At 45.0% G+C, this 27474-nt stretch overlaps 1 protein-coding gene across 1 annotated transcript; it reads right to left on the bottom strand.

Annotated features, from left to right (window-relative positions):
* On the bottom strand, nt 1–16583 carry LOC126490690 (group 10 secretory phospholipase A2). The gene is made up of 4 exons (XM_050125797.1): nt 16242–16583; nt 13623–13773; nt 12114–12220; nt 1–4528 (listed from the first exon to the last, which is right to left on the bottom strand). The coding sequence occupies exons 1-4, from the start codon at nt 16297–16299 to the stop codon at nt 4386–4388; spliced, it is 459 nt and encodes a 152-aa protein (XP_049981754.1). The 5' UTR covers nt 16300–16583; the 3' UTR covers nt 1–4385.
* Between the last annotated feature and the right edge of the window lie 10891 nt (nt 16584–27474).

The raw sequence follows: 27474 nt of genomic DNA on the forward strand, positions 1-27474 counted from the left end.
AAAAAAAAAACTACCTTGGAGTAGGCAAGAATGCCTCAGCAACCTCAAGGAGTGCCAAGCGACCTCCGGGAGCACAGAGAGACTTCTGAGAGCACCGTGCAACTGGAGGAGCCACCATATGAGCCTTGGACCCACTGTCACCTGCAGGAGTGACCACTGAAGACACATCCCAGCTATCCCAATTGGAGGAAAAGATGATAGACCAGGTAAGAACATACTCAAAAACACAAAGGGAAACACAGACCCATCAAAAATTAATGGCTATACAACAGCAAAACTTGAACATCCCAACACAGATGAAGCAGAAGAAAATGACCTTAAAAATATTTAGCAAAATGTTTGAGCCCCTTAAAGAGGAAATGAAAAATTCCCTGAAACAATTAGAGGAAAAGACAAAAAATTGGAAGAAGTCAACAAAACTTTTATAGAAAACCAAGAAAAAGCAATCAAACAGATGAAAGAAATGATTCGAGACTTGAAAACCGAAATAGAGACAATAAAGGAAACACAAACCGAGGGAATTCTGGAAATGGAAAATATGGGTAAATGATCAGGAACCATAAATGCAAGCATAAACAACAGAATACAAAAGATGGGAGAGAGAATCTCAGGTGTTGAAGATAGGATAGAGGAAACAGATTCATCAGTCAAAGAAAATGTTAAATCTAACAAGAGCTTAACACAAAGTATCCATGGAAAGGCCAAACCTAAGAATAATAAGGATAGAATAAGGAGAAGTTGTCCAACTCAAAGGAACAGAAAACATTTAACAAAATCATAGAAGAAAACTTGCCCAACCTAAAGAAGAACACGCCTATGGAAATACAAGAAGCTTACAGAACATAAAAAAAAGTCTCCTTGTCAAATAATAACCAAAACACTAAACATACAGAACAAAGAAAAGCTATTAAGAGCTGCAAAGGAAAAAGGCCAAGTAACATACAAGGAATCAATGAACAAAGAATTGGTTCTTTGGGAAAATCAACCAAATTAACCAAAAGAAGAGAAAGAATATCCAAATTAACAAAATCAAAAATGAAAAGGGGGACATAACAACAGACACAGGAAATCCAGAGAATCATCAGGTCATACTTCAAAAACCTGTACTCCACAAAATTGGAAAACTTAAAGGAAATGGAAATTTTTCTGAATAAATATCACTTAACAAATTTAAATCAAGACCGGATGAGCAAATTAAATAGACCTATAACTGCTAAAGAAATAGAAACAGTCATCAAAAGTCTCTCAACCAAAAAAGCCAGAACCAGATGGTTTCAGCGTAGAATTCTACAGGATTTTCAAAGAACTAATACCAATAGTCCTCAAATTGTTCTACACAATAGAAATAGAAGGAACACTGGCAAACTTTTACAATGCTACAGTTACCCTGATCCCTAAATAACACAAAGACACTACTAAGAAAGAGAGTTACAAACCAGTCCCACATATGAACATTAATGCAAAAATAATAAGATACTGGCCAACTGTATCCAAGAACCAAATCCAAGAACACATCAGAAAACTCATCCACCATGACCAAGTAGGCTTCATCCCAGAGATGGTTCAACATACAAAAATCTGTCAATTTATCATATAAACAAACTGAAAGATAAAACCACATGATCATCTCATTACATGCAGAAAAAAAAAAAGAAAAAGAAAAAAACTTTGACAAAACTCAACACCCTTTCATGATAAGTCTTGGAGAGAACAGGAATAGAAGGAATATACCTAAACATAATAAAGGCAATATACAGCAAGCCAACATCAAACTAAATGGAGAGAAACAGTGATCCCACTGAAATCAGGAACAAGACAAGGTTGTCCACCTTCTCCACATCTATTCAATATAGTACTCGAGGTCCTGGCAAGAGTAATAAAACAACAAAAGAAGATCAAAGGGATACAAATCAGAAAAGTCCAACTCACTATTTGCTGATGATATGATAGTTTACATAAGTAACCTCAAAAATTCTACCAGGGAACTCCTAGAATTCATAAACACCTTCAGTAATGAAGCAGAATACAAGATTAACAAAGAGAAAGAGAGAGGGCTGGAGAGATGGCTCAGTGGTTAAGAGCACCGGCCTTCCAAAGGTCCTGAGTTCAATTCCCAGGAACCACATGGTGGCTCACAACCATCTGTAATGAGATATGGTGCCCTCTTCTGGCCTGCAGGCATACTTGCAGGCAAACTACTGTATACATAGTAAATAAACAAATCTTTAAAAAAATTTAGTAATGACCCTGAGAGAAACTGCAAGTTGTCGTAAATAAAAGCCACTAAGATTACGTCTACCACAATAAAAATCAATAGGCAAATGAAATGTATCTTATAAAGGCACAAAGGTCTAAATAAAAATCCTAACATTTAAAAAGAGAGAGAGAGAGAGAAAAGAAAGAAAAAGAAAATCAGTAACCCTCCTTTATACAGATGATGAACGGGCTAAGAAAGAAATTAGAAAAACATCACCCTTCACAGTAACCACAAATAATATAAAATATCTTGGGGTACTTCTGACCAAAGAAGTGAAAACCTGTATGACAAGAACTTGAAGTCTTTGAAGGGATTGAGGAAGAACCTGAAAATGGAAAGATCTCCCATGCTCTTAGACATTCAGGGTCAATATAGGAAAAAGGGCAGCTCTTACAGCCACCACCAATCCCACTGCTGCTCACAGCATGGGCTGTCAGTACTCTCTGAATTCCCAGGAAAGGCTTCAGTAACAGCAGAGGCTACAGGAACTGTAGGTGTTGGTAAATTGAAGTCTATTCCAGAATCTCAAAGATTCATCCTTATACCTCTGTTGCTCTAGAACCTCTTCTGGTACCAAAATCTGTATTAGTCGGGGTTCTCTAGAGGAACAGAATTCTGTATATAGAAAGGGATTTATTGGGATGATTTATACGCAATAACTCTATGTGTGGACAGTCCAAGAACCCAGTAATCAGTTGCTCAGTCATTGAGGCTGAGTGTCTTGACTGATCTTCAGTAGACACTGGAACCCCAAAGAAGTACGCTCTAAAGCCAGTGAAGAAATAGACTTTGCCATCTGGAATGAGGGTAAGCAGGCAAAGAGCAAAAGCTCCCATCTTGTATTCCAAAGGTTTGGAATGCTGTCTTTAAAAAAAAATATTTTTAATTAGTGTGTGTGAGAGAATGTGAGGGCAGGTACCTGCAGAAGCCAGATGTGTCAGTTTCTCTGGAGCCACAGTTAAAACAGTTGAGCTAAACTGTATGCATGCTGGGAGCCAAACTCAGGTCCCCTAAATGTGCAGGAAGTACTGTGAACTACTGAGCATTCTTCTTCTGGCCTGTGATTTCACTTTTTATTTTATTTATTTATTTATTTATTTATTTATTTATTTATTTATTTATTTATTGGTTTTTTTCGAGACAGGGTTTCTCTGTAGCTTTGGTCCCAGTCCCAGAACTAGCTCTTGTAGACCAGGCTGGTCTCGAACTCACAGAGATCCGCCTGCCTCTGCCTCCCGAGTGCTGGGATTAAAGGCATGCGCCACCACCGCCTGGCTCATTCACTTTTTAGACTTTATAGCTTGCTCTACATTTTCTTTTTTTTTTTTTTTTTTTTGAATTTTTTCTTGAGATGTTGGAAATCAAACTCAGAATCTCTGACATGCCGTACAAATGCCTGAATACACAATGGTGCCACCGACCCAGGAAATGGTTTTCTTCTTCTTTTAGAAACAGGTTCTTCTGTCAGATTCCTGGGCTGAAGTGACCTTCCAGCCACAGCCTCCATCAGAATACGGCAGGTGTGTGCCACCACACCCAGCTTTTAGGAAATGACAGAGAAAATAAATACTGTATTTTTTTTTTTTTTTTTTTTTTGGTTTTTCAAGACAGGGTTTCTCTGTAGCTTTGGAGCCTGTCCTGGAACTCCCTTTGTAGACCAGGCTGGCCTCGAACTCACAGAGATCCGCCTGCCTCTGCCTCCCAAGTGCTGGGATTAAAGGCGTGCGCCACCACTGCCCGGCTGTAATGTTTTTATTACAGTAACAATTCCTAGGTGTCCCATGCAGCAATCTTATTACAGCCAAGCCTCAAGCAGGAGCTCATCCCCACTTGACCACCAGCCATCAACAGTGATTAGAAGATAGCATGCTGCTTCATAAAAGTTGAGCATCAAAACTAATCCCGGCCCAGCACAATGGGAGTTGTTTGAAACAGACCAAGACTTTCAGCTCTTATCTAACTACAGCTCCACAGGCTCACACTCCTGAGTTCCTGAATGGAGGGAGAGAACAAACATGAGGCTTTATCACTTGGCTTCCACTACCTCCTGCAGAAATTGAATGCTGTTGTTCATTACTGAAAGTGAACTTCATTTCCGTGGGCAAACGAACATTTTAAGACCAGCCTGTCAGTGGCACTTGGGTGAGTCCTTTCCACATAAAAGCGAGGGGTAGAAGAGGTATTTCAGGTGGTACTCTGTCCCAGCGAGGCAGTATGCAAGCTCCTCATCACACCTGCACAGGACTTCTTGGCATTTGTTCTCTGTGGGTCCTGGAAGAAGTAGGGAAACTGAGGTCAGAGCAGACACCGAGAATAAATGCCAGGTAAGTCAGTAAAGTTGGAGGCAGAACACTTTTGTGATACCTTATAACTTTGCCGTAGCCCTCCATGGACAAGAGCACGCCAGGAGGCAGCAATGACAGCCAGCTTCTACAAGGAAGGAACTTAGCTTGTCAAATGGACAAGCTTCTGGCTCCTCTTCAGTGTCACTATTACCCTGTTTCACTTAGGAATCCTTTCAGGCCTGGATTTGCAGTTCCTGCTCTTAGCTCTGTGACCTTGTCAAACAGGAGCACTGCTGAGGGTATAGCTAATTGGTAGACTACTTGGCAAGCTTGAATGAAGCCCTGGGTTCTGTTCCTGCCACCAACTAAACAAGTAAAAGGTAAGTAAATAGAACAAGATCATCCTCTACTTTGACTCTTAGACATCCAGGGTGAGATAGGCTGTTACACATTCCATCCCAGGGCTGGGGGTGCTCTGAGCTGGCAGTACGCCTGCTTAGCACACAACACTCTAGACTCCAAATCCAGGACCAAAACTGGCATGGGAGCACACTCTTGTAGTTCCAGCACTTGGGAGGTGGAGGCAGAAAGATCTCAAGGTCAAGGCGATCCTTGACTACCTAGTGAATTTGAAGCCAGGCTGGCCTGCAGGAGACCCTGACTCAAACATTAAAAATTAGCTGGGTGGTAGTAGCACTTGCTTTTAACCCTAGCACAAGGGAGGCAGAGGTAGGTGGATCTCTGAGTTCAAGGCCGGCCTAGTCTACAGAGCTAGTTCCAGGACAGCCAGAGCTGTTACATAAAGAAACCCTGTCTTGAAAAGCAAAATTAATAAAAGCTAAGACTGGAGAGATGGCTCAACAATTTAGAGCACTTGCTGCTTTTCTAAAGGACCCAACTAAGTTCCCAGCACCCACATGGCAGCTCACAACTGTCTGTAACTCCGGTTCTAGGGGATCAGATACCTTCACACAAACATACATGCAGGCAAAATACCAATGCACATGTGGAAAAAAAAGAGAACTTATTAACTAATTAGGTGTTAAGTAATTAGTTAAACAAATTGGTTAAATTGAGAACATTCACAATGTTAGTATTATTTAATTCCACATTTCTGTCACCCCAAGAGAAACTCTGTAATCTTTAACATCACTCCTCGTTCCCATCTCTTCTGTCTGCAGAGATATACTGTTTCAGACAAATGGGGTCACCTGCTTCCTGTCACTCTGCTTCATGTTCTCAGATTGGCTGTGTCCATGTTATAACAAATGGCACTTCTCCTGATGGGGGCTAGAGGGACCGCAGAGGTGAAGAACACTTGTTCTTACAAAGGACCTGGGTTTGATTCCCAGTCCCCCCTGCTTCACAAGTCTCTAACTCTGTCTCAGTATCTGAAGCCCTCTTCTGACTTCTGTGGGCACCAGACACAGCAATACATGGAGGCAAAACACCTATACATATAAAAATAAAATCTTTTTTTTTTAAGCATTTGGAGGCTAGCAAGAAGGCTCTATCAGTAGAGGTGCTGGCTGCCAAGCCTGACAACCTGAGCTTGACTCCCGGGAGCCACACGGTGGAAGAGGAGAACTGACTCCTGCAAGGAAGTGTCCTTTGGGACACACGTTGTGGTGTGTGCATTCGCAGACAGAAGAAAAGGAAGAAGGGCAGGAGAGACAATGTTGAGAGAATAAACTGGAGCCCTATATTATTCCCAGTGCTCATAGAAACCAACAACGTTTTTTCAAATTTCTCATTTTTGAAATTGTTTTATTATTTTAATTTTTGTGTGTGTGTGTTTGTGCATCTGTGTCAACAGGGTGATTATGATTATTTTTTTAATTAATTTATTTATTATTTATACAGTGATCTGTCTGCATGCCAGAAGAGGGAACCAGATCAAACTACAGATGGTTGTGAGCCACCATATGGTTGCTGGGAATTGAACTCAGGACCTCTGGAAGAGCAGCCAGTGCTCTTAACCTCTGAGCCATCTCTCCAGCCCCAAAACTGAATGATTTTTTTTTTAAATTTATAACAGGGTGATTATGGAGGTCAGGGACAACTTACAGAAATCAGTTCTTCCCGCTCACCACATGGGTCCTGAGAATTAAACTCAGGTTGTCCGGCTTGGAAGCCAGCACATTTAACCACCAAGACATCTTGCCAGCCCACAATTAGATCTTATTATTCCCTTTTCACTGACTAGAACACTGAGGCTCAAAGGGATTCCATAGTCAAGGTCACAGACCTGGGAAGGAGTCACCCAGGATTCAAGCCTAGGGAAAGTCTTCTCCCGGGCAGGAAAGGCTTTCAGAGTAGGACAGATCCTCTCTCTGTGGCCTGAGATTCACAGAATCTCACTGTTGAGATAAATTCAAGACCCAGGCCACTGGTGCACACTTGTAACCCCAGCAATCCAGACCTGAGATAGAAGTTTGGAAAGTTCAAGGCCAGTAAGGCTGTGCTATGCTGTGAGACAATTATCTCAAAAATAAATAATATTTAAAGGAAAAGGAAAACTAGCTCCCATGGGTTTGTTAGACTTAAAGCCTGAGCCAAACAATGGTGGCACACACCTTTAACCCCAGCTTGGTAGGCAGAAGCAGGGGATTGCTGTGAGTTCAAAGCCAGCCTGGTTTACAGAGTGAGTTCCCATGACAGGGCTATACAGAGAAACCCTGTCTCAAAAAAAAAAAAAAAAAAAAAAANAAAAAAAAAAAAAAAAAAAAAAGAAAAAAGAAAATAGAAAATAAATAAATTAAAGCCTGCTAGTAAATATTATCATAGGCTGAAAATTTTTAAATATGTTTGTCAGGCCCATAAATGGAAAATTGGCCAAACTTATAATCAAATAAACAACTATATTCAGAATATCTCAACAGAATATTTTTGTTGAAAACTTTTAACAGGTACCTTGGATCTTTCTGTGTGACTCAGGGACAGAGCTCTGAAAACAAACACAGACTAACAGCAGACATAGTGGTGACATTCCATGGTCACCATGCCCACACAGGCAGTAACTGAGGATAACATGCCATTGAAGGGGAGGGCAGGAAAGCTATAAGGTCCATTTCCCCACAAGGTCTTACTTCACCTCTTTGCCCGTGCTAGGAGTTCAGGGGCAAGTCACTTCTTACCCTGGGCCTCAGTTTCCCCAACACAAAATGAACAGGATATAGTTCAGTTGTAGTACGGTGCTTGCCTTGCATGTACTAAGCATGGACAGAGGAATGTAATGTTTCCACAGTGATTCAACTTTACTGTTTAAAATAATTATTTTAGGCCTGGATCAAGATGGCTCAGTGGTTAAGAGCTGCTCTTCCAGAGGTCCTGAGTTCAATTCTCAGCAAGCACATGGTGGCTCACAACCATCTATAGTGGGAACTGCCGCCCTTTTCATGTAGACATACATGCAAACAGAGCACTCAAATACATTCATAAATCTTTAAAAATTATTTTATATTTATTTTGGTTTTGAAGGGATCATTGTCTTTGGTGGGGCTGGGGCTGGGGTGGACACACCATGGGACACTTTGGTTTTTCATTCTGCTACTATGTGGAACCCATGGGTCAAACTCAGGTCATCAGGCTTGGCAGCAAGCATCCTTACCCAGTACGCCCTCTGGCTCACCCCAACTTTCCACTACCAGCTCTGCCTTCCTGCCAGGAGCAGTGATTATCAGAGCCACCCTCCTATGATGTGTCTGCCTCTTTCTGCCTCCAGAGCAGTCTTTAGAAGCTTAGTGAAGGGACAGGAAGAGGGAAAATACCACACACACACACACACACACACACACACACACACACGTTCTGAACTCTCATCTCTGCAACACTCGGCTTTCCAGGTAAGGAAATGCAGCTCAGATAGGTTGTCAATAGCTCAGTGTGACACAGCCATCACCCATCCAGGGTTAAGTGATTTTCTCTTTCTTTTTAAAGATTTACTTACTATGTATACAGTGTTCTGCATGCATGTTTGCCTGCATACCAGAAGAGGGCACCAGATCTCATTATAGGTGGTTGTGAGCCACCATGTGGTTGCTGGGAATTGAACTCAGGACCTCTGGAAGAACTGCCAGTGCTCTCAATCTCTGAGCCCTCTCTCCAGCCCTCAAATGATTTTTCAACAGAGGGCTGATGTTATCTAAGAGAGGAAAGAATGACTCTTTAGCAAAGTGCTGAGACAGTTGTGTCACAATATGCCAAAGAATGAAATCAGACCAGCCTACTGTTTGTATGAAAGTTAAATCAAAGTGGATCACTGCCATCAATCTCAAACTATTAGAAGAAAACAGGTAAACCTTTGCTGTGCTGTGTTTCTCAGTCAATTCTTAAACATCAGCCACATAGCAACAATAAACAAACAGCTGACTAGGGCATCTGTAATGGATTAAGAAAAATGCTGCGGATCCCCAAGTGGCTGCTGCAGCAGAAATGCTGCAGGTCCCCAAGCGGCGGCAGTGGGCAGCGGGTCCCAGAGCAGCCATTCCAAGGCAGGGACAGTACAGTCCCCGAAGTGGCTGCAGTGGGCCACGAGGTCCAGGCAGGGAGCCGTGTGGCTAGTGAGAGACCTCGACCAGGCAGCCAGTCCCATGAGAAGAGACAGACAGATGGGTATGCCACGAGACCATGCTGCAGGTCTCTGAGGGCAGGTCCTGGGCAGGGAGTCACACTGCAGGTGAGAGACAGAGACATGGATAGGCAAGTCATGTAGAGTGAGGTTGGATATTTATTTAGTGGGCTCTAGAGGGGAGAGGGAGAAGGGGAGAGAGAGAGAGAGAGAGAGAGAGAGAGAGAGAGAGAGAGAGAGAGAGAGAGAGAGAGAGAGAAGAGGGGAGAGACAGAAGCAGAGAGAGAAGAGGGAGATGGAAAAGGAAAAGACTCAGGCTGGAAACTGAAGATCAGCTTGCCTCAGTGGTGGGGGTGGGCGGTGCTGGCTTATCTCTTAAAGGGACAGAGCAGATCATTACAGCATCAGCAAAATGAAAAATGTGTTACTGTTACCATGAAAAGGAGAACAACCCACAGAACAGAAGCAGCAACCACAAGAAGGGTTGAGAATTTAAAAAATACACATAAAAAATCCTATTGAAAGCAAAAAGACAATCCTATTGAAAGGTGTACACAAGGGGACACAGTAAGGAAACTGCCAAAATAACTGCTCCATTAGGGAGAGGTTTTTGAAATTGTGGATAAGAGAAAGAAAATATCCAGAGGCATCTGGAATAAGAGTCCAGAAAAGATAGTTTAAAAAACAACAAACCAGGACAATGCCAGGGTTGTCTGCAAGGAAGGTGAGAGAGCAGGAGAAAAAAATGGAGATAGCAAAAGAAAAAACGGGGAAATAGAGAGAGAATGGAGGGGTAGAAGGAGATGAGTAACTGCTGGGAGGGAAGGTGGACAGCCTAGGGGTTTAGGGAAGGAGAAGAGGTGAGAGGGGCCAGGATACTAGGTGGCTGCTTGTGAATAGGGGCTGTAGGAGCCTGGAAGCTAGCACGGGCTTTGATACACTGATAGCTACCAGAGGCAAGGGAAGTGACTACTTTTGGTGGACAGAAAACCTGTTTTACACGTTCCTGAGGAATGCTGGCTGTTACCTAACTACTAGAAATCCTCCTAGGTCCAGCTTTAGGTGGATGGGCCAACCCTGTTATTTCTGGATATTTGGACTGCCTGAGACCTGCATGACATCCTCAAATGAGCATGGCTCCAAATGATACAAAAACATTCAAGAAGCACGTGAAAACATAGTGTGGTGATTTATTAGAAAAAAGCAAATGAAGCTGGGCAGTGGTGGTGCATGCCTTTAATCCCAGCACTTGGGAAGCAGAGGCAGGTGGATCTCTGAGTTCGAGGCCAGCCTAGTTTACAGAGTGAGTTCCAGGACAGCCAGGGCAACACAGTGAAACCTTGTCTCAAGAAACAAAAACCAAAACAGCAACAAAAACAACCAAAAATTAAAAAGAATAAGAAAGGAAGGAAAGAAAGAAGAAAGAAAAGAGAACGAGAAAATCACAAGGCTAAACAAAAACTAGATCCTTATTATATTCATTTTGAATTCATGTTTGGGTGTGTAGGCAGAGGAGGTCAGGGGTCAACTCGCTGGAGTCAGTTTTCTCCTTCCACCGTGTGTGTCCTGAGAGCAAAGGTGTAGGGGTACATGAGAGAGTTGTGAGGGAGGGAAGGAAGACATGATGAAATTAGAAGCTGAAGAATTAAAAATAAAATTTCTTTTTTAAAAAAAAATGATAATTTTTTTCAGTGTGGTCATGGAATCCAGGGCCTTAACATTCTGAACTACCTGCCTCCCCAGCCCAGCTAAAGCAATGAAATTTGGGGCTGGAGAGATGGTTCAGTGGTTCAGAGAACCTCCTGTTTTTCTAAGTTTCTAGACTCATATTGAGTGGCTCTAGCTACTGGGGAAGTCCAATTGAGCACTGCGTGCAGACACAAACCCCCACATATAGACACATCATAATTGAAATAATAATAACTATTATTTAAAGAAATGGAATTTGTATTGTGTTTATTCTCATTTAAAAGAAAAAAGGAGCCAGGCAATGGTGGCATACACCTTTAATCCCAGCTCTTAGGAGGCAGAGGCAGCTGGAGCTCTGTGAGTTTGAGGCCAGCCTGGTCTACAGGTCAGCCAAAGATACACAAAGAAACCCTGTCTCGAAAAACCAAAAAAAGAAAAAGGAGGGAATTAGGGTTGTGTGGCTCAGTGGAGAGCATGTTTGAGGCTCAGATCTAATCCCTAGTACTGTTAAAAATAGGAAAAGAACAGGGAGAAGCCTCTCAGTGGAGAGCATGTTTGAGGCTCAGATCTAATCCCTAATGCTGTCAAAAATAGGAAAAGAACAGAGAAAAGCCTGGTGCCTGCTTTGTTTGCAGCTCTTCAGAGAACTGGATCTCACTGCCCAACTCTGTCCCCACCCGCAGTCTGTCTGTATGGTTACGCATCTGAAAGAAGGCTGTAAATGGAAGGACACCACTAAGCCTAGTGCTGGTGCTCAGGGCCCCAGAGCTGGGCAAGGCTCCACCCTGAGCTGCCCTCCTGATGGCCCAGTGCCTTAAGGTACACACCTCACTTCCCCTCAACCAGTCAAGGACGCCCTGGGTTCTGTCCTCAGCACCAGGGACAAAAGGACAGTTATGTAGTCCCACCAGCTCCATAGTTCATGTTTTTTATTAAAGTTTCTTTCTGTTTGTTTGTTTGGTTTTGTTTTGTTGTTACTGTTGTTTTAGACAGGCCCTCAAATGTATGGTTCTACGTCATCCTTCCTTCAGGTCAGAGATATTCTATGGTTTGGATACATCATGAGCATATCTACCAGTTCCCTCCTGATGGACTCTAAGTATCTTTTCTTTCCTTCTGTTTGTCCAGACAATGGAGAAATATGTGCATGTGTGTTTCCAGTGTGAAAAGTCACTTCTTAGGTAACACTGTGTGGTCTATGGAGAGCTGGAAGCAGTGATACCTTACTGTGAGAGCACAGAAGCCATTTGGATCTTTCAGGATGCCCAGGGGACACTTGGGGAAGTCTGAGCACGTGGTGTGGGGCACTCACCACACTGGATGCGGTGGTCAATGCATTTCCACACATAGCGGTCTATTTTGGGACTGCAGCCAGCTTCCTGAGCTCGAGAGTAGCAGCAATCATGCTGCTGGCAGCACCTGGGTAAAGAGCGGGCGTGAAAGAGGGAACTCTCTCGGCCTTCCCACCTGAGCAGGGCTGGGCTGGCAAAGATCCTCAAGGAGCAAGTGTCCTCTGGACATGCTGCCCCTCACAGTACCAGTCCTGGGGAAGAAGCCTACCAGCCTTACTCCCTGACCTTACCTGGGCCTACCCCCACCTGCCTCCTTGTAACTCTGAGTTTCCCTTCCTTACTGGGTCCAGGTGGTGCCTTTTTTCTGGACAACCCAATGGCATCTTGGCCCCAGGCACCAGATTCCACTCAGAAGTGGTCGAGCCTCCTTCTCCCTCAGGCTAGGAATATCTCTTATCACACCCTGTCATAGACATTTCTCCTCCCTCCAAGCAGGTTAATCATGAGTTCTCACTATAAACCTCATACCATTTGTCCGAAAGACTGGAACTCTGTGGAACCCTATCATTGCCTTCCCTCACAGTGTCCTCCAGGGCCAGCTAGCCTGCCACGTGATAGAGCTTCAGTAAACAGCTGCCATTGCACCTGTCAACACTGCGTCAGCTCCAGCCCTGCTCTCCAATCTGTTGAAAGAGGCAGATCAGCTACCTAACAGGCATTAGTAAGGGGTATGGGATAGCCAGGGGGGACCTGAAGGTCCAGAGGAGGTGGCAGCCCCAACTAAGCTTCAGGGGAAGCTTCCTGGGTGTGGGAATTGCAGAGACATCTCTGAACATGGTGTGGGAACCCAGACAGCCGGAATTTAGGGATTCATAGCTGTCATCAGATGCATCCAGGCTTCAGGGCCAACTCATAATGTTTCTCTCTCCAGCTAGGGAGGAGGTACGCTGAGCGGTTGGTTAGTTAGCTGTGTGGCAACGGGCTTGTGTCTGAGTCTCTGGGAGCACCGGGGCCTGCAGTACCAAGTGGAAATGAGCACCGTGCTTCTTCCTGAGCAGAGCCATGACAGTGACTAGAATGTCCTAGAACGATCTTGGCTCTCAGTTTGCATGGAACAGGTCTTTCACAGGGTATACCCTATGCTCCCTGCTGGCCCAGATAAGCAATTTGACAGTTCTGTAGCTTGGATTCCTTATCTGTGAAATGGATTGTTAAAGATTCTCAGAAATCTGCGGGCTATCCAGTCATCTAGCTTTCTGTTACTAGCTGATTATGATCATGATTACTAGCTGATTATGATCATGATTACTAGATGATGTCATCGGCTCACAGCCAGGGCAAAGGTTAGCTGGTACCAAGATGTCTCCCCACCGATCCCAGAACCCAGGAAATCCTCTGTATGTAGGGTAATGCTAGATTCTGGGATCTTCCTGGGTCAAACCTGACTTCAGTTTGGGGTTTTTCCTTTTAGGCCTTAGCTGTCCTAAGAGTTGGGGGATCTTGTACTCTGGGTCCCAGTGGACACTCACCAGTCAATGGCATCACGTGGCTCTCCATGGCCACCCAGGCCACAATAACAGCCATAGTTCACATAGGCCATCGGTGATCGAGGACCAACACAATCCAAGGTCCCTGCCAGTTCCAGGAGACCACGCTTGTACACGTGTGACCTTCTGGTTGCTGAGGGGTAAACAGAGGTCATAGGTTCAAGGTCAGAGTTCCCTATCCATGGTGAAAGGCACTAGCCTGAGAAAGACTTAGATGTTCCCACTTGTCTGGGTCTGATCCCACTCTCTAGGTGTGTGCCCTTGGATAAATTACAGCTCTCTGTGTGCTTTAATTTTCTCGTTTGCACAGTGCAGGATAAAGTGGCATCAGCTCACAGAATAGCATTAGGCATGGTACCCAAACTCAACTCCAGCCCAGACCTTTAAGACAGTGTGAGTAGAAGGATGAGCTGTAGACCATCGTACAGGAGAGATCACACCACTGGGCCTTTGCACAAGCTGGTCTCTGCCTAGAATGCCCTGTTCTCACTGTTCTGCCCATCAGCTTCAGAGGCAATCAGACTGTAAGCTGGACAGGAAATAGTTATCGTGCTGGTTGTTCTAGTGCTTGTTTGTCATGAGAGATAACTGAAGAGCATCCTTGCACAAAAAAAGAGCTCTCTGGGATTCCAAGTCTCTGAGCCTCCCTATTTTTGCCCAGGACTCTGGCTTAGGACCCTATTTATCAACTTCAATTTTCATCTCAAGGTCAGCTTCCTTCCTTAGCCTGAGTCCAGCCATTTCTCTGGGTCCTGGTGCACCTCTAGTAGCACTCAACAGGTGTGATAGGAAACCCTGGTGATAGTAGACTGACTTGGGAAAGTGGCCTCCGCCCACAGCCTGGAGCTAAGGCTCCAGCTCACACCCAAGGAAGGAGGACTACAGAATGGCAAGCCTGGGGGACCCCGGCAGCAGGGCAGGCCCAAACTCCCAAGTCTGCTTGCTGAGTGTTTGCACCCACCCCACCTCTCCTACCCCATTCCAGGATGGAAGACAGTGGAGGTGTAGCCTGGCCCTGAGCTGCCGCGCCTCTCATATGTCACTTAGAACATGTTCCCATCATAATAACTTATTTAAAGGCTCCACACTGGACTTATATCCAGTCATGTTTTCTTTCGAGCACCACACAGGAGACTGAGAGGGGGTTCTCAAGGTGGCTCAGATCAGAAGAAAACTGAGTTCAGAGAAACTGGGGCTCTAAGTCGGGTGCTCGTCCGGCATAAGCTGGGTTCCATCCCAGCATTGTATAAAGAAGACATGGTAGCCTATGCCTGTAGTCCCCAGCGCTTCAAGGTGGAGGCAGGAAGATCAGAAGTGGAGGTTATCCTTGGCTAGATAGGAGTTGAAGCCACACTTTCCTTTCTGGATGACAAGCCTGCCCTCTTCCAATTGCCCTGAGCCTTCCATGGTTCCCATGGATTTGAGGTAAAGCTCTCAGCTCCACTGTACCCCAAGTCCCAAGCCTTCCGGCCTCTCCAGAGCCCATCCATCCCTCTAGTCAGGCCCACCCCACTTCTGCTCCTGCCTGCTGCTCAGCCAGCTCACACAGCCACACTCCAAGTGGCCCAGGCTGTGCCTGTCATGGGAGTGCCCCTCTAGCTTGGGTGCTCTTCCAGAAAAGGCCTCTGACTCACACAGCTCTGGACACTTTGGCACACAGAAAGGCTTCTAGGAAAGCTCTGCTGACCTCAGGAACCACCAAGGCCAGGTGAGACACTCCTAGCCTAACCGCTCCCAACTGTGCCCTGAAACCATCTGCACAGCCCCTCTTAACCGTTCTGCTATCATAGAGGCTGGAACAGCCCAGTCAGCAGCACTGGGTTTGGAACCAGAGAAAACACTCCCTTTGTGCCAACATGGGTGGGGCAGGTCAGGCTAGGGTCTGTTTGCTCTGTCTACCTGTGGGCAGCCTCCACTGGCAGTACCAGGATCCACGGACTCCATGCTGGTATACACCCAGTGTTGGTCATCCTGGGCACCCCTGAGCTGCATTACCCGGCGGGTGCTGCTTGGAGCAACTGAGGCATCTGCGATGTTGATCTGGGTGATGTTTGTCCTGGAACCAAAGCTTCACACCTGCACCTCAGTACTCAGGTAAGGCCAGGGCTGGCCCTGTGCCTGCATGTCTTACTATACCCCCAGATTAGAGAGTCAACAAGAGAAGCCTCTCTAAAGGGGTTTTCCTTACCCACCCACAGGAGTCTAAATTCTGTCTTTGATCCTTCCACCCAAAGGGTCCTGCCTGGAAGTCTCACCTCAGACCCCACAGGCAAGAGAAGTGATTGCCAGTTCAGAGGGCTCAGGACCAGGGGTTGGGAGCTGCAGGCTGCTAGAGAGGACTGCGGTGGCTGTGGGGACTGTGGAGGGAGGACCCTCATACCCACCCACCCCTGAATTCCTGGATGGATGCCTGACTGCAGGGCCCTGGAAGGACTCAGAGACAATACTCCTGAGCGTCTGAGAAGCCTGCATGTGCTTCTGAAGAAAGAACTAGGGATTTTAAGGCTCTGGGTGTTGAAAGGATGTGTTGAGTTGGGGGCAGTGAGAAAATGAGAAGGTTTAGAATCTGACCTAGGTTGGAGGAAGCCAGACCTCACTCACCCTCGCTGAGTTGAGGTCCAGGTCCTAGCAGGAACAGCAGCAGCAGCAGCAGCAGCATCGTTGGCTGGCACACATTAGAGGGTGGCAGGTGGGGGACTGACCAGAAGGGCTAGGATACTCACCAATCCTGCCGACCCTAACCTCCAACCCCGCCCCCTACCTCGCTTCTCTCCGTGGGGCGGAGTTAAACAGGAGTGGTCATCTGGAGCCTTGGGGAGTGTCTATCCCTGACTTGCCGATTGGTCCCCAAAAGGCATCTGGACACCAAACGGAGTGCTAAGCACAAAGGGGTCGACCTGGGGATGCCTCCACGGAGTAAGGTGACCTGTTGATTTTAAAGAGTTCAGGCAATGCTAATTTACTCTAGTATTTCACAATGCAGGCAAAGTGCTTCTGTGGGGCAGCTGCAATTAACACTCTATAGTCTCCTCACTGATACCACCACGAAGTGAGAAACTGAGGTAATCAAAGGTTGCCCCAAGTAATGCAGCCATTTCTGTGTGTGTGTGTGTGTTTTTGTTTCTAATAAAAAAAAAAAAAAAAAGATAGGGCTGGAGCCCTGGTGGTGGTAAACTGGGAAGCTGGGGCAGAAGGCTGTGGGGAATTCTGAATCAACCTGGACTGCAATATAAGATCTTGGAGAGGAGGTGAGGAGGAAGGAAAGAGAAAAAAGACAGGGGTTAAGAGGGCAAAAGTCCACCCCAGCATCACACTGGACTATTCCATGCAAGTCTGCCTCTGGCTTCTCATGTGTTGGATAGTTTCCTTTTGAGGAAAGGTATAAGCAAGAAGGAGGACTCAACAGATGCTCTAGACTGAAAACAAATAATAACCAGACACATTGCTTTTGCCCCTGACCTTTCCCCCTCCTGGAACTCACTTTGTAGACCAGGCTGTCCACCAATTTTTTTTTTGGGGGGGGGGGTTTACCTGATCTGAGTGGAACCTTGGGAAACATCCCACATCTTATGAACAAATTCAAGTAAAGATAAGAATTACCTTCAACACAAAAGTCTCCCTGGCTTTGAAGGCTCACAACACATGCTTTTTTTTTTTTCTTTCTTTGTTTGTTTGGGCTTTGGTTTCTTTGAGACAGGGTTTTTCTCTGTAACTTTGGAGTCTGTCCTGGAACTCGCTTTGTAGACCAGGCTGGCCTCAAACTCACAGAGATCTGCCTGCCTCTGCCTCCCAAGTGCTGGGATTAAAGGCGTGGGCCACCACCACCCAGCACAACACAGGTCACTGTCACAGAAAGACCTGAGGATCTACAGAAGCCAGAGGGCTGGTAGAATGGCTCTGAGGGCACCACCAAGTCTTGAGCCCTGGAACCCATGTAAAGATGGAAGGAGGGAACTGACTCTACAGAGCTGTCCTGTGACCACTGTACATGTACTGTGACCTCCCATGCATCTTGCTCATACCTACACACTATAATAATACATTTTTAAAATGTTAAGTATTGAGCTGGAGAGATGGCTCAGCGGTTAAGAGCATTGCCTGCTCTTCCAAAAATCCTGAGTTCAATTCCCAGCAATCACATGGTGGCTCACAACCATCTGTAATGAGGTCTGGTGCCCTCTTCTGGCCTGCAGGCATACACACAGACAGAAGACTGTATACATGCAGTAGAATCAAAACCCAGTGCCATTATCATTGGCTTCCCAGTCAGCCCCCATTGTCAGCCACATTCAGAGAGTCTGGTTTGATCACATGCTCCATCAGTCCCAGTCCAGCTGGCCTTAGTGAGCTCCCATTAGATCAGTCACACTGTCCCCATGGGTGGACACACCCCTCGTGGCTCATGTTCTCTGTCCTTCTGCTCCTCATTTGGACCTTGGGAGCTCAGTCCAGTGCTCTGATGTGGGTCTCTGTCTCTATCTCCATCCATCACCGGATGAAGGTTCTATGGTGATATGCAAGATATTCATTAGTGTGGCTACAGGAGAAGGCCAGTATAGGCACCCTCTCCTCGGCTGCCCAAGGACCTAGCTGGGAACATCCCCTTGGACACCTGGGAACCCCTCTAGAGCCAAGACTCTTGCGAATCCTAAAATGGCTCCCTTAATTAAGATATCTTCTTCCTTGTGCCCATATCCACCCTTCCTCCATCACAATCATCCCACTCACGCAAGCTCTCCTCAATCCTCCCCTATAACCTATGCTGGAGAGGATGTGGAGTAAGGGAAACACTTATCTATTGCTGGTGGGAATGCAAACTTGTACAACCACTTTGGAAATCAGTGCAGCGGTGTCTCAGGAAACTGGGAGTCAACCTACCTCAGGATCCAGCAATTCCACTCTTGGGAATATACCCAAGAGATGCCCAATCATACTACAAAAGCATTTGTTCAACTATGTTCATAGCAGCATTATTTGTAATAGCCAGAACCTGGAAACAACCTAGGTGCCCCTCAATAGAATGGATAAAGAAGGTGTGGCACATATAAACATTAGAGTTCCACTGAGCAGTAAAAAACAATGACACCTTGAATTTTGCATGCAAATGGATGAAAACAGAAAACACTTTACTAAGTGAGATTACCCAGACCCAAAAAGATGAATATGGTATGTACTCACTCATTAGTGGATTCTAGCCTATAGTTCGTGATCCTAGAGAAACTAAATTATAGGTGAACCCAAAGAAAAACATATATTTATCCTCCTAGAAATTGGAAGTAGACAAGATCGCTGGGTAAAAGTTGGGAGCATGGGGGTGGGGGTGGAGTGGGGGGAAAGGGAGATGGGGAGAAAAAAGGGAGAAGGGGAGGATTGGGGACAACTTAAGTTTTTAAGAAGCACTTAGCACTTTAAGAAGTGCTTCTGGGGGGGCTGGAGAGATGGCTCAGAGATTAAGAGCATTGCCTCCTCTTCCAAAGGTCCTGAGTTCAATTCCCAGCAACCACATGGTGGCTCACAACCATCTGTAATGAGGTCTGGTGCCCTCTTCTGGCCTGCAGGCATACACACAGACAGAATATTGTATACATAATAAATAAATATTTTTTTAAAGTACTCCTGGACAGTAAAGAATTACAGATTCACAATAGGACAGATTCAGACATACACAACCTCTAAGCCAGGCAATGGTGGCACACGCCTTTTATTCCAGCACTTGGGAGGCAGAGGCAGGCGGATCTCTGTGAGTTCCAGACCAGCCTGGTCTACAGAGGTAGTTCCATGAACAAAGCCACAGAGAAACCCTGTCTCGAAAAACCAAAAAAAAAAAAAATTCACAACCTCTAAATGGGTCACAGTGTTGAATAAATGTACATAGGCTTGGGAGAGAAAAGAAAAAGAGTATAAAGAGTCATAAAATAAAGTTAATGCCTTAAAAAAAGGGTAAAGTCTTTAAAGAGACAGTACAGATAGTCATAGATTAAAAGGAGCAAAGAAAAATAAGCCATGTAAAAATGGAAAATTCACAGAGTCTGGATTCTGTATACTATTGTATTTTCTTTGAACTTTTTGACTGTGAAGGAGCTAAGCACAAAGAGACATTTCATTGTATCGGCTGCTAAGCTAAACCAGCGTGTAGATCATAAAGGTATCTTGATTTCAGAATTTGGGTTTGCTGGGACGTGGTGCTTTGGGGAGTGGCTGGCAGAGTGAGGAAAGCTCACTGCAGGACATCCTCATTGGTCCCTTGTGGTTACTATCCACTGTTCACCACTAGGAATGGTACACTTAATGGGCCATCTTTTCATCAGACACTCCTTTGCCTGGAAGGCACAGGTGCTCAGTGTGTGTTTATTGACCATATGAATAGAACCACCACCCAGGACTAAATACAGGATGTTTTCAACAACCTGCTGGCTCCCTCAGGCCCTATTCAGTCAATATTTTTTTTTTTTTTTGATTTTTCGAGACAGGGTTTCTTAGTAGCTTTTTGGTTCCTGTCCTAGAACTAAGAACTAGCTCTTGTAGACCAGGCTGGCCTCGAACTCACCGAGATCCGCCTGCCTCTGCCTCCCAAGTGCTGGGATTAAAGGCATGTGCCACCACCACCTGGCTTCAGTCAATATTTCTGTCTTAGCTACTGTTCTATTGCTATAAGAAACACCATAACCAAAGCAACTGTTACAAAAGAAAGCACTTAACCAAGGGCTTGCTTACAGTTTCAGAGGGTGAGTCTGACCTGCCCAGCAGGTCCTAAGTTATTCTAGGGTCTGAAGAGGCACTATCTGAAAGACGTGGGCGAGAGAGAGAGAGAGAGAGAGAGAGAGAGAGAGAGAGAGAGAGAGAGAGAGAGAGGCCAAGCAGTATTCTATTTTGTCAAGGCATCCGTTTATTGAAGCAAGTTTTATGTCTTATATACTCCTCGGTGAGGAGCTTGGGCAGGGGGAACTGAGGAAGGGGGAAAGGGGGAAGGAAAGGAGGGCTCCGTAGCTAGGCAGCAAAGCCCGGCAGTTGCAAGGTCAGTGGCTAGAGCACCCGCTGTTAGTGATAAGCAGCAAACAAAGAAGACACTCTGAGGTGCTGTCTGAAGCTTGAATCTCCAAGGTCAGCACACACAATGTCTTAGTTAACTTTAAGTTTTCTGTCTCAAGATTTTTACTTCAAGGCCCTGTGAGATGTGAGAAAGGAGAAGCCTGAAATGGCTCCTGACATATCCTCCTTTTTTTTTTTTTTTTTTTTTTGTCACTCATCCGCAGGACCAAAGTAAGCAGGTCTTTGACCTTTGACCACAGGGTCCCTGGTTTAGGCTATGTGGAGGGCAATCCTCGTTCCCCTGACATCATGCCATGTTGAGCCGGCCTGTACGGCCTCTGTATGATGTGCTGTTCAGGGGAGGGCTCCACAATATTCCCGTCGTTGGGCCTCTGTGTTAATCATAAATGAAAAGACTGCGAGGAGCTCTTTTTTTTTTAGGAGGGAGGGCCGGAGAGTCATGAGACATGTTTTAACTTATTTTTTTCTATCAAAGATCCTGCTCCAAGGATTCCAGGGTTGAGGAGGTGGGTTAGTGAGGTTAGAGAAGGTAAGTGGGCATTCCATATCTGGAGTTTCGAGGTTCTCTCTGGAATCATGGGTGTTCAGGAGATGGTAATGGACAGCGACAGAATCTCTGGTCATCATATCCACCTGGGTCTTAACAAATCTGGTTAGTTTAGCAAAGGCCCATGGGCCAAAAGATAACAGCAATAAGATCCCCTTATGGCCCAGCATACTAGGCAAAAGTGTGGTTAACCATGGGGAAGTAGAAAACCAGTTCTCATACCATGATTCCTGTTTTTCTCTATTTCTTTTTCTTTCCTCCAGACTATTTTTAACCTTTTGTATGCTATCCTGTACCAGTCCCGTTTTATCTGAATAAAAACAGCATTCTTCTTTAAGAGCAACACAAAGTCCTCCCTCCTTAAGAAAAATCATGTCAAGACCTCGTCTATTTTGTAAAACTACCTCTGATAAAGAAACTAATGAATCTTTCAGACTCTCCAGGCCTTTTTGTAACTCCTGGATGTCTCTATCCACTGCCAGGCTAAGTTGAGCATATTGTTGTTGAGAGGTGATAAGGGAGGCGATTCCCATCCCTGCCCCTGTGGCTCCCGGTCGCAGAATAACAGCCAAAGTCATGGCTGAAATAGGCTCTCTCTTCTTTCGAGGCAAGGTAGCACCTCATTCCCAAAAACTGAGGAGGTCCTCTGGCTCATGTATAGTCAGCCAAGGTATCAATTTTACAAGCACACAATAGTCCTCATGGTGTACAAAGTTGATGGTAATTATTTATGTAGTGAGCCCCAAAGCACAGGCAAAATAATGCCCCTTGGGTGCAGAAATGTACAAATAAGAAGTGTTAACAACAATTGTCTGATTGCAAATCTTTAGCAGTGGTTGGGGAAACTTTAGGGCAGGTCCTCTGAGACACAGACCTATCCGCAAATTCTGTCCCAATGTGAGGCCCTCACTATTAACTGGGTGCCATCTGAGTCCTTCAGTTTTATTACTGAAATTAAGAGAAGCGAAGATAGCTAGACCTTCATAGAAAGGAGGCCTTGGGGAAAAGCACACCCAACATCCCTTGTATCTGGAGTTGTTAGAAGCATGGAAGGCAGTCATGGAGGCGTTAACCACGGATAAGATGGCTTCTGCAGAGGATGGAGCGCCCTGTGGTGATGCAGGACTGTAAACAGTAGGTGTTACAGCTAATGCAGGAGACAGAACAGAAGGCTGGGGCCTACCCAAATGCAATACAGGGTTAGGGCCTATGGGCATGGGTTTTGTGCAAGGAACTTCTTTAAGAAGACATACCCTCAAAAGAAGACCAATGTCTATCCCTTCTTGATATAGGCACAGACCCCATTCAAAGGTGTGGGAGGTTTTTCCAAAAATATTTCTCCCTGATGATGTAAAATTAATTATTAGGGGGTTACACCATCCTCCTTTGAAGCAATCCCAGCTTGAGGGATTATATCTTTTTACGGTTATGTAATCCCAGCTGGAAGAGGGTTTCCAGTATGTATCTCCAGTAGTTTCACAGCCCCATGAGGCACAGTAATAGTCATCAGTATACCCGCAGTGGTAGTTTAAAGTGCGGTCTTTGTGAGTGGTCCCAGGGCAAACATATATCCCCGAAATGTCATCTTTCAGCCTCTGCCTCTCATGCCGGTTGGCACAACCAGGATCTATATTAAAGGTCCAAAGTTCACGTGGTCTTTTTATCTCAAAATAATCAGGGGTGCCCCAATAATGGTGCCCTCCCAGAGCAAGTTGGCAGAGATCAACATATATGGGATCAAAGGGTGGCCCAGAACTAATAACTGAAGATGAATTACCAACATCTCCTGCCCCATTAGAAATCTGCCATGTAAAATTGAAAAGTTGATACTGGGGTGCTGTTCCTCCGACATGTGTCCAAATAGAAAGGAGCCAGAGTAGTTTCCAAATTGTTGCCAGCATCTGAAAGAGAACACAAAAAGGGAAATTTTTTCAAGGTTTGTTCTCCCTGGTTGGATTATATAATTTTATTAGACGCTCAGAGAGCCATCTGGTATTTTGAGCCTTGGTATCATAGATACATGCATGACCCTTGCCCCAAATAAGCACAGGGTCGGGGCCAGCCCAGACTCCCAACAGGGGGTCCTTTCATAGGTCTTGTGAATAGGTAGATTGGGTAGAAGGGTGCCACAATCTGTCTGCAGCAGACTGTCCCTGATTGTCCAATGTTAGGAAATTGAGCACAAAGAGAGCATGGGCCAAGATTGTCTTAGCATTGTCTTTTATGGAGTAAAGGGTCTCTTGTGCCATTAATTTAGAGATGGTATGCTTAAGAGTCTGATTGGCATGTTCAACAATGCCCTGGCCTTGTGGATTATAGGGGATACCAGTACAATGTTTTATATTTAATTGGGCACAGAATTGTTTAAATTTCTGGCTAGTATAGCCAGGCCCATTGTCAGTCTTTAGTATTTTGGGCTGTCCCATAGCAGAAAATGCAAGAAATAAATGGGCAATAACCTGTTTAGTTGCTTCCCCCATCTGAGCAGACGCATACAAGAAGCCACTACAAGTATCAATAGTAACATGAACATATTTAAGTTTGCCAAAGAAAGGGATATGAGTAACATCCATTTGCCATAGTTCCCCTGGGATCAGGCCTCGAGGATTGACCCCCAGATGGGGTTCAGGTAAGAATGTTACACAGTTTTTGCAACCTTTCACAATCTGTCTAGCCTGTTCTCTGGTTATGCCAAATTTGAGACGCAAAGTTGAGGCATTGAGGTGATGAAGCAAATGAGCAGCTTTTGCTGCCTGCACAGGATCTTGTGGGGAGTTTAAGGCAATCAAACGAGCATTCCTATCTGTCAAATCATTTCCTTGTGTTAGAGGCCCAGGCAGACCAGAATGTGCTCGAATGTGACCTATAAAAAATGAATGTGAGCGGTCTCTGATTAACTTTTGAATTTTGAAAAATAATTGAAAAGTGGTTGTCAAAGGCTGAATGTTAGGAACCATCTCAAGGACCTGAAGGGCCCTAACAACATATTGGCTATCAGAAAATAAATTAAATTCTTGGTAACAAATCAATTGAAATACAATGAAAGCCACATACAGTTTCACCATTTGGGCAGACTTATATGGAGTATCGACAATATAGGCCTTATCATTAATAACACATGAGGCTCTTCCATTTTTTTCCATCCTGCAACCTGTTATTTTATTTTATTTATTTTTTTGTGCTATTTTATTTTTTTAAATATTTCTTTCTCTTCCCCATTACTGTTTTTTTTTTTTTTTTTTTTTTTTTTTGGCTCTTCCATTTTTTGGGCCATCTATAAAAACAAGCAAGGCATTTGGAATGGGCTGCAAGCATGTATTCTTTAGAAATGTAAAAGTGTGATATTAAGGAATTGAATAAGCCTGTTTCCTGGCATGTGGGTATCAAAATTTCCCTGAAACCCAGCAAGTAGTACGGCCCATTCATCATGTCTCTGTTGTAGCCAGGCTATCTGATCTCCCGAATATGGGGTAACAATAACATCTGGGTCACGGCCAAATTATCGAACTGCAGTTTTGATACCTGAGAACAGAATCTGATTCACCAAAAAGGGATAAGAGGGCAAAATCTTGGATGAGGTAGCAGGCGCATGTATCCAAAAAAGCAGCTGCTCTTCTTGCCACAGGAGACCTGAAGGCATATAATCAGTGGCAAATGTTAATAGATAAAGAATTTTTTCAGGATCAAAATATCCTGAGCCTTGTTGGGAGATAGCTTCTTCTACCTTTATAAGTGCAGCTTCTGCCTCTAATGTAAGGCTCCTAGGGGAACTAGGGTCAGGATCTCCTTGTAACAAATTAAATAATGGTTTTAAATCTCTTGTTGTGAGTCACAAATAAGGGCGTAACCAATTAATATCACCTAGAAGTTTTTGAAAATCATTTAGGCAACGTAAACTTGTTCTTTTTATATGTATTTTTGAGGTGTTTTTGAGGTATTTTGAGGAATGAAGGTTGGTTCTAATTGAAATCCCAAAAACAGAAAGGGATAGTAAGTCTGATTTTTTTTTCTGGGGATATAATAAAGCCCCTGTATTGTAAAGCCAAGACTAAATCCTGAGCTATTTTTTGTGCCATATCAGCCTTATCTGCAGCTATTAGCAAGTCGTCCATATAATGAATAAGATACGCAGAGGGGTAAAGTAACCTTATGGGATCCACAGACTGTGCTACAAAGCGCTGGCATAGGGTGGGTGAGTTGGCCATGCCCTGTGGCAAAACTCGCCATTGAAACCAAGGATTTGGGCCAACATGATTAGTAATTGGGATGGAAAATGCAAATCGCTTACAATCTGCAGGATGAAGGGGGATAGAAAAAAAGCAATTTTTTATGTCAATAACAATTTTGTAAAAATCTTTGGGAATAGCAACTGGTGACGGCAGGCCAGGCTGCAAAGCCCCCATGGGTAGCATGGTTTTATTAACCTCCCTTAAGTCCTGTAACAGTCTCCAGTCCCCATTTTTCTTTTAATAACAAATATAGGGGTGTTCCATGGGGATGTGGAGGGTTCAAGATGTCCCTGCTCAAGTTGTTCCTGCACTAACTGCAGGGCAGCCTGAACCTTTTCCTGAGGCATGGACCACTGGTCGATCCAGACTGGGTCATTAAACTTCCAAGATATCCTATCAGCCTGGAGTGCAGGGGGATCAGTGGTCTTTATGAAAAAAGGTCAGCACCTACGCCTAAGCGATCTGTGCATTGTTTAACAGTGACAGGGCCGGTAGGCCCCTGTTCTTCCTTCCCCAATCCTTTACCAGGGAGGAATCCCATATTAAGCATCTGTTTAGTGACAACTTCATTAGGGCTAAGCATAATAACTCCCATTTGTTTTAAGATGTCCCTTCCCCAGAGGTTAACCGGGAGGCCTGGGACTATAAAGGGCTGAATGGTTCCTGAATTGCCTTCTTTATCCTTCCAGGTTAACAGCTTGGAGCTTTGCAAAGTACTCTGGGTCTGTCCTATACCTTGTAAATGGGTGGCGGTGGAATCCACAGGCCATGCCTTAGGCCAATATTTAGATGATAGAACAGTGGCATCCGCACCCGTATCCAAAAGACCCTGAAATTGTTTATTATCTAACCATAATGTCATCATAGGTCGAGAATCAGACAGCTGTTGCACCAATATATGTCAGAAGAGCCGGGGCTCGAGGCACCACGCTCGTTTCCTTGACAGGGGAATTGTCCTATCATAGGCAATGGCAGGGCTTGAGCTATGTGATGTCCAGCTCTAAGAGATAAGGGGCCCTTGGTAGCAGTGGCAAGTAATTTAATTTCTCCTTCATAATCAGCATCAACTACAGAGGGAATAACAGAAAGCCCTTTTAGAGAGCATGAAGCTCACCCTATAATGAGATAGAATCATGCCAGGGGGAGGAGGGCCATATATAATTGTGGTCCCATCCTTGGGGGTTATAATCCGGGTGGAAGAGGGACACAAGTCCAATCCTGCGCTCCTTGGGGTGGCCCTGTAAAGGGGTTTTGACGTTGGGCCGCTCCCCTTACATTGGGCGCTGGTGTTTGAGCTGGCTGGTACAGAATTGGTGAGTAAGGGCCCCCGATCAGGGCCCCCTTCCCATTTCCCTGAACCGCAGTAGCGGAAACGGGGGCTAGGGGGTTGCCCATGTTATCAATCTTGGATCTGTATTCATTTGCCCAATGTCTACCCTGCCTGCATCGGGGGCAGGGTCCTGGGGACCACACCCTCTGTTCTTAGGACCAGTTTGAGTATTTCCAACCATTTGTCAAGAGGGGCATTCTCTTGCAAAATGTCCCAACTGACCACAGGTGAAACATGTCTTCCCTCTGGGGTGAGAGTGTCCCTTTTGTCCCTGAAATACTGCACCGATGGCTAAGCTGATTGACTTTGATAGATGATGGCCAAAATTATCTACCTCATTACACACGTTAATCATACCGGAAACATCAATGTCCCTCATTTTTCCCCTTAATGCAGCTTTGCATGCAGTATTTGCGTTTTCAAAGGCTAGTTGTTTGACCAAAGTCCCTTCCATTTCCTCTGGCCCCAAGATTCTTTCTGCTGTTTCTTGGAGCCGACCCATGAACTGGGCATATGGCTCCTGAGGCCACTGAATGATCTTAGTGAGCAGGGTGGTAGTGCCCTAGCAGAGGGAACTGCCCTCCAAGCTGCCAGGGCCACCTGCGCTGTCGGGAAAGTATTCCCGACGACAATCCCCTTTGCCTCTTTTTTTTTTTTTTTTTTTTTTTTTTTTTTTTT

The sequence above is a fragment of the Alexandromys fortis genome, unplaced genomic scaffold (genome assembly GCF_014885135.2).
Source record: "Alexandromys fortis isolate MF-2015 unplaced genomic scaffold, M_Fortis_MF-2015_v1.1 scaffold_238, whole genome shotgun sequence".
Classification (NCBI taxonomy): domain Eukaryota; kingdom Metazoa; phylum Chordata; class Mammalia; order Rodentia; family Cricetidae; genus Alexandromys; species Alexandromys fortis.

Coding starts and splice junctions, on each gene's coding strand:
- LOC126490690 (XM_050125797.1), bottom strand. CDS start 16,299: ATGCTGCTGCTGCTGCTGCTGCTGTTCCTGCTAGGACCTGGACCTCAA. Junction 13,774..16,241: donor TGGACCTCAACTCAGCGAGG/GTGAGTGAGGTC, acceptor TTTACCCCTCAG/CAACCAGAAGGTCACACGTG. Junction 4,529..12,113: donor TGACCACCGCATCCAGTGTG/GTGAGTGCCCCA, acceptor TACTTCTTCCAG/GACCCACAGAGAACAAATGC.